Source organism: Chaetura pelagica, unplaced genomic scaffold (genome assembly GCF_000747805.2).
Source record: "Chaetura pelagica isolate M959 unplaced genomic scaffold, ChaPel_1.0 scaffold794, whole genome shotgun sequence".
NCBI classification, from domain to species: Eukaryota; Metazoa; Chordata; class Aves; order Apodiformes; family Apodidae; genus Chaetura; species Chaetura pelagica.
In genome coordinates, this window is record NW_009953058.1 from 78,848 (window position 1) to 85,138 (window position 6,291).

The 6,291-nt window shown below is 54.6% G+C and overlaps 1 protein-coding gene across 3 annotated transcripts in view; it reads right to left on the reverse strand.

The window, feature by feature from the left end:
- Positions 1–6,214, reverse strand: part of EFTUD2 (elongation factor Tu GTP binding domain containing 2) — a 29,412-nt gene extending 23,198 nt beyond the window's left edge. The window contains exons 1-6 of one of the 3 annotated variants that reach the window (XM_009996656.1): positions 6,110–6,214; positions 5,723–5,882; positions 5,185–5,263; positions 1,962–2,037; positions 1,213–1,278; positions 931–966 (exon numbers count right to left, since the gene is read on the reverse strand). In XM_009996656.1, coding sequence (XP_009994958.1) covers positions 931–966; positions 1,213–1,278; positions 1,962–2,037; positions 5,185–5,263; positions 5,723–5,882; positions 6,110–6,214 — 522 coding nt within the window. Of the gene's footprint in view, positions 1–930; positions 967–1,212; positions 1,279–1,961; positions 2,038–5,184; positions 5,264–5,722; positions 5,889–6,109 lie in introns of all 3 variants that reach the window. The other 2 variants (XM_009996657.1, XM_009996655.1) reach the window with 2 other exon arrangements.
- Positions 6,215–6,291: the final 77 nt, after the last annotated feature.

The following is a 6,291-nucleotide window of genomic DNA, read 5'->3' on the forward strand; positions in this document are numbered from 1 at the left end:
GGGCAGGTTGGATGGGGCTTGGAGCAACCTGGGCTGGTGGGAGGTGTCCCTGCCCATGCAGGGGGTTGGATCTAGATTATCTTTAAGATCCCTCCAACCCACACTGTTCTATGATTCCATGATCCACCCAGAACATCCCGTTACTCCCAGGGAGTGACCTCAGATCCCTGCACTATCCAGCCCAGCTCCCCCATCCACACTGGCCCCGCCTGATGAGCTACCACTGCACAAACCATTCCTCATTTCAGAAACAGAACATACAGCACCAGGGAGAGAAAATTTATGTTTTTCTGTGCTTCCTTCTGCTGCTGTCGAGCTCCAGCTCCCAGCCCCAGCTCTGATCCCCAGGGTGTGAAGTGCAGCAGGAGCTGCAGAGAAGGAAACGCTCCCCAGGGTCGCTGGGGTCGCAGCAGCGCTCAGCAAGTGGGACAAAATAAGATTCCCACCCACACCCAACCACATGGAGTCAGAGCTCCCAGCTGGGAGTTCCTGCCCAAGGAAACCGAGGAGAAACATGCTTATTTTGAAATCCTAGTTTTTCTCCCCATCCATCATTCCCTTGAGCCCCCTGCACCTCTCCTCCTCAAGCAGGAGTTCCCGGTGTGCTGGGATAACTCTCCTGCCATTCCTACCATCGCATGGGTCATCACCTCAGATCCATCAATCATACAGGGAGAGGGCAGCAGGAAATGGAAGAAAGCTGGATCAGGGATCTTACTGAGGCAAACAAGAGCAGCAGATCATTTTACTGATGAGGAAATAAACCAGGGAAAGCACAAAGAGAGGTTAGAAGAGAAGAGGAAACAGCCTGAAGTGACCAGGAAAAGCACAGAGATGTTAGGAGAGAAAAGGAAAGAGCCTGAAGTGACTGGGAGTAAAACATGAGCCAGTTGGGTAAAAACCAGAGCCTGTTCCACAGGACTCACTCACCTCTTGCTCTGTGAACAGGATATCAGTGTAGCAGAGCTGCAAAAACAAAACAAAAGGCAGAAAATCACATCTTGGTGTGAACTCTTATGTTTGACGCAGGACACGCTAACCCTTTGTAAGGTGACAAGTAAGGGTCAGAGGCAGAACCAGGGCTGAGCTCTGGATCTACAGCCCTGCATCTCATTCCTAATCCACATTTTCCCCATGGACACTCCTGCTCCCTCCAAGTGCAGGAAACAGCCCGTGCTCCCCAGGGCAGGAATAGCCCCAAATCTCACTCACATCCTGGTCGTAGCGCTTCCGGATCTCGGGGTGTGTCTGTTCTATCAGGCAGTCAACAAAGCAAGTCTGAAAAACATCACAGGGGGAAGGAGGTGACTGTTTGGAGAGAGACAAACCCCACAAAACCCCATCCCTCGAGGAATCTGGACATGCTTTTATGTCCACGTGGCTGAAGGAAAATCTGTAAATAACTGTAGTGCTGAGAGGAGCAGAGAGGGTGGGGATGGAGGGTGAGGAGTAATGGGACTAGTAAGGAACAAGTCATAGCCATGGAGTCAACAGGGTTGGAAGGGACCTCTGGAGAACACCCAGTCCAACTCCTGCCACAGCAGGATCCCCTAGAGCAGATCCCATAGAAACATGTCCAGGAGGGCTGGGAATGTCTCCAGGGATGGAGACTCCACCACCTCCCTGGGCAGCCTGTCCCAGGGCTCTGCCATCCTCACAGCAAAGAAGTTTCTCCTCATGTTCAGCTTGACCCTCCTGGGCTCCAGTTGGTGCCCATTGCCCCTTGTCCTGTCCCTGGGCACCACTGGGAAGAGTCTGGCCCCATCCTCCTGCCACCCCCTGCAGATATTGATCAGCACTGAGCAGATCCCCCCTCAGCCTCCTCCTCTCCAGGCTCAACAGCCCCAGCTCTCCCAGCCTTTCCTCCCAGGCAGATGCTCCAGCCCCCTCAGCATCTCAGTGCCCTGGGCTGGACTCTCCAGCAGCTCCTTGTCCTGCTCCCTGTTGGATCCTGGCCCTACCTTGCCGTGGTGCAGGTGCCCACACAGCGTCACATTCCGAATGAGCTCCGAGTTGTCCATCAGATCTGCCAGGAAACTGGAGGGACAAAACACAAAAGACTATTGGAGGCTTCTGGTGTGTCTAAGAAAAGCAGGTGCTATTTCAGCTCCACTTTCTATCAAGATGCCTCCTGAATTCTCTCCAAAGTTTCCTTCTGCCAGTGCCCTGCGGAGGAAGAATCCCACTTTGCTAATGGGGAGGACAAGAGAGTTGCAGTCCTGGACAGATGGCAGTGGGTGGGAGGACATGGGGCTGGCAGAGCTGCCAGCAATGGCACATGATTGACTATTTGTCTTCTCTTCCAGTCAGCATGAGAGCACCAGGCAGCTCCAAGCACTCAGCTGGTGAAGCTCTGCCACTCAAACCCTGCAGGCAGGCGAGGACATCACAGAGCTGGGGCACCAGCCTCCCACACAGTTTTAAAAGGCAACCACAGGGCTCCACAGACCATTCATGAGGAGATTCAGGCTTAAAAGAGTGATGTTCCAGGGACTGGAGGAAACACTGATGGAACTGACATCAGTTTAGAATCAGCAGCTGAGCTGGGTAATGATGGGCTGGTCACTTCTGTGTGATCCTGGTCAAAGGACAATAGAGCTCCTGAACTTCTCTACAAAAGAAAGGGAGGGTGCAGAGCACAGAGCCATGAACACAGGTCTGTGGGAAATCAGGGCACCCAAAGAACCTCCTTTTGAAGAGGGTTTCATCACCACTGATGTGGCAGACTTTTAAGAGCTAACAAATAGACAAATCAAGCACAATACTGATTAAAAGCTTGGTTACTGGTCTTATTGGGAAATGGATACCAAGCTTGCAGGTTTCAGGCCAAGTCCCACAGGGAACTTCTCTCAGACTCATCCTGGCCATTTACATCAAGGAACAGAATGAGGAGGATCCCATTCCAGCTGGAATGTGGAGAGGACACAGGGACCAGGAAAGCAGCAGATAATGAAGAGTACAGGTCATTGGTTGAGAGCAAAATGGACCGATGAGAAAAATCAGCCCCAGCAGCTCTTTGGTTTATATCTGGTTGCATCCAAACCCTCCCTGGTGACAGAGCATGAGCACAGTGACAGTGCTGGGGACAGCCCTGAGGAGCTGCTGCTCCAAAAAGGTGCTGGGCATCCAAGTGACCAACTGACTGAAAACAAACTGAGTGAAATCTTTTTGGTGGAAAAGGTCAGACATGAGGAGGAAACTCTTCCCTGTGAGGCTGGTGAGAGCCTGGCCCAGGTTGCCCAGAGAAGCTGTGGCTGCCCCATCCCTGGCAGTGTTGAAGGGCAGGTTGGATGGGGCTTGGAGCAGCCTGGGCTGGTGGGAGGTGTCCCTGCCCATTGGACTGGGTCTTTAATATACCTTCCAACCCAAACCATTCCATGATTCCAAGAAACCAGCAGGATCCTGGATGAGGCACCAAGGGGATGCCCAGGCTGGGCACGTGGGAGCTGCTGCTCAGCCAGCACCTGCCTCTGAGATCTATACTTGGGAGACACCGCTGAGAACTTGGGAAGAGCTTTGCTGAGCCATGAAGTGGTGTGTGGAAAGCTGAGCCTGCCACGACACTGAGGCAGCTCAACTTGTTCAGCCACAAATAGCAGAAAACAGCCAGAAGCAGCTCCCAGAGCCCCCCCAGGAGCAGCTCCCAGAGCCCCCCCAGGAGCAGCTCCCAGAGCCCCCCCAGCACCAACCAGCAGATGCAGAGGCTCAAAACAGGTCTTTTTTCACAGAGGAGCAGGAGCTGCTCCTGTGCCTCACACACCAGCTGTGAGATCTGACACCTCAGACTTTAAATTCACCTGCATTTTTTCCCCAGGGTTCCTCTCAGGCCTGTAACCTGGGGGCTGATTTGAGGGCCACATTCACAGCCATGGGCAGCTGCAGCATCACCCTGACCTGCCACAGCACTGAACACAACCCAGGGCACAACAATTCCCCCTGGAACCTCCTCCAGGAGTGATGGAAATTAATTTGAGACACTAAGAGTCACTGGGATCAACCCAGAATGTCCCAGTAGGAGACAGGCCACACACTGACCACTTAAATATTTCTTGAGCCAGTCAAGAAGTTGATTCCAGCAAATTTGCACCACGAGAGCCCCTGATCATGGAATCATGGAATGGTTTGGGTTGGAAGGTTCTGAGGAGACCTTAGAGCACCTCCCAGTACTTGAAGCCTTAGGCCTACTGGAAAGCTGGGGAGGGACTTTTCATCAGAGAAGACAGTGACAGGACAAGGGGTGATGGTTTTAAACTGAGAGAGGGGAGATTGAGGTGAGATATGAGGAAGAAATTCTTCACTGTAAGGGTGGTGAGGAACTGGGATGGGTTGCCCAGGGAGGCTGTTGATGCCCCAGCCCTGGAGGTTTTTAAGGCCAGGTTGGAGGAGGTTTTGTGCAGCCTGGTGTGGTGGGAGGGTTCCCTGCTCATGGCAGGGGGGTTGGAGCTGGATGATCTTTAAGGTCCCTTCCAACCTTAACAACATCTATGATTCTATGATCTAGATCCAACCCCCTGCATGGGCAGGGACACCTCCCACCAGCCCAGGCTGCTCCAAGCCCCATCCAACCTGCCCTTCAACACTGCCAGGGATGGGGCAGCCACAGCTTCCCTGGGCAACCTGGGCCAGGCTCTCACCACCCTCACAGGGAAGAATTTCTTCCTAATGTCCGACCTAATTCTCCTTCCTCTCTTCCAGTTTTAAGCCATTACCCCTTGTCCTCTCACTATATGCCCTCCTCAGGATCACCTCCTCAGCTGGGTTCCCCCAATTCTTTCAAGGTCTCCCTGGAGCCTTCTCTTCTCCAGGCTCAACACCCCAACTCTCCCAGCCTGGCTCCAGAGCAGAGCTGCTCCAGCCCTCCCAGCATCTCCATGTCCCTCCTATCATCAAGGTCAGATTTACACTCCAGTGCCAGAACAAGGCAATACCAGGTGTGTGTGTGGGAACATCTGTAAAATGCTCAGTCTTGTACTTTTTTTCCCCTTCTTTGTGGTTCAACACCTGGCAAAGGGCTGCGCTCGGTTCTGTTGCTGGTGTCAGCCAGAAACCAAGGCAGAGCTGCCCAAATTCTGCCTCCCGCCCCCAGGCAGCCCCCACTCCTCTGCTCCCCACCCCTGCCTGGGAACAACCCAGAGCAGGATGTGGTGGCACCAACAGCCACACTCGACCCCCCAGGTGACTCACTCCATCTCGTAGACAGTGACTGGAAGTGTCTGCTCCATCAGGGAGAACTTCTTGGTTTTCACAGGTTTAATGATGGGCTCTGGAAACAAGAGAAGGAAGAAGAAACCCCTGTCACCAGAGCCTGGAGCAGAGGGCTCCAGAATGGGCACAGGAGACAGGAACTGCAGACACAACTGCTGCTTCTGAACTGATTCTTTTGGATCATGTAAAAGCATTTGGACCAGATGGCTGGTGTAGGGCCCTGCCAGCTGAACCTTCCTGCTCTGTCCCAGGAGGATCAGAGGAGAGGACTTCAGCACATTTTCATGTCTCCTCAAGTCCCTCTCCAGTGTCTGCTGGTGCCTCTTCTTCAAATAATCCCACGTGCCAAAGTCTGGGCACCACCACACAAGCAGGAGCCTGCACCTTCCTGAGAAGCCACCAGGGCAGGGCACAAAACTCGTGGCCAGGAGGGAAGGGAACATTGTGTTCCCTCTTTCAAGGATCCCCCCAGAGTCTTCTCCTCCCCCCACACCCAATTGGCCCCTTCCCCCCTCACCTGTCAGGGGCTGTGTGTCCTCCTCCTGCACGATGGTCTCCACCTCAGGCCCATAGACCTCCTCAGCAGTGGGGTAGTACTTCTTGTCCTCATGGAGCACCACCTCCATCCCCGGGTGCTCCTCGTCGTGGTCCCCCATGTCATCATCATCCTCATCATCCTCCAGCTGCAACAACAAACAGCTTCAGCTGCCACCAGCCCCAACAGGCTGCACAAGCACCCCAGGAGGGGCCAGAGTCTGACAGGGGAAGGAATCGCTGGGAACCAGAGCCTGGCACGGGGAGGAATCCCTGGAGCTGTGGAGGTGGTGACTGTGCTCAGCCCCTCCCCGGGAGGCCCGGGCAGAATGAGGCCCATCCCCCCTCCCTCCACCTGCCCCCCACTCACCTCATCCAGATCCTTGGACTCTCGTCCCAACTCATCATCGTCATCATCCGAGTCCAGCTCCGGCCCGATGTAGTTCCCAAACTCGTCGTACAGGTCGGTGTCCATCCTGGGGGGGCAGCGGGGTCGTCCGGGCTCTGCCCCGCGCGCCCCGGGCCCCTGCCCTCCGCACCCCCCGCGGCCCC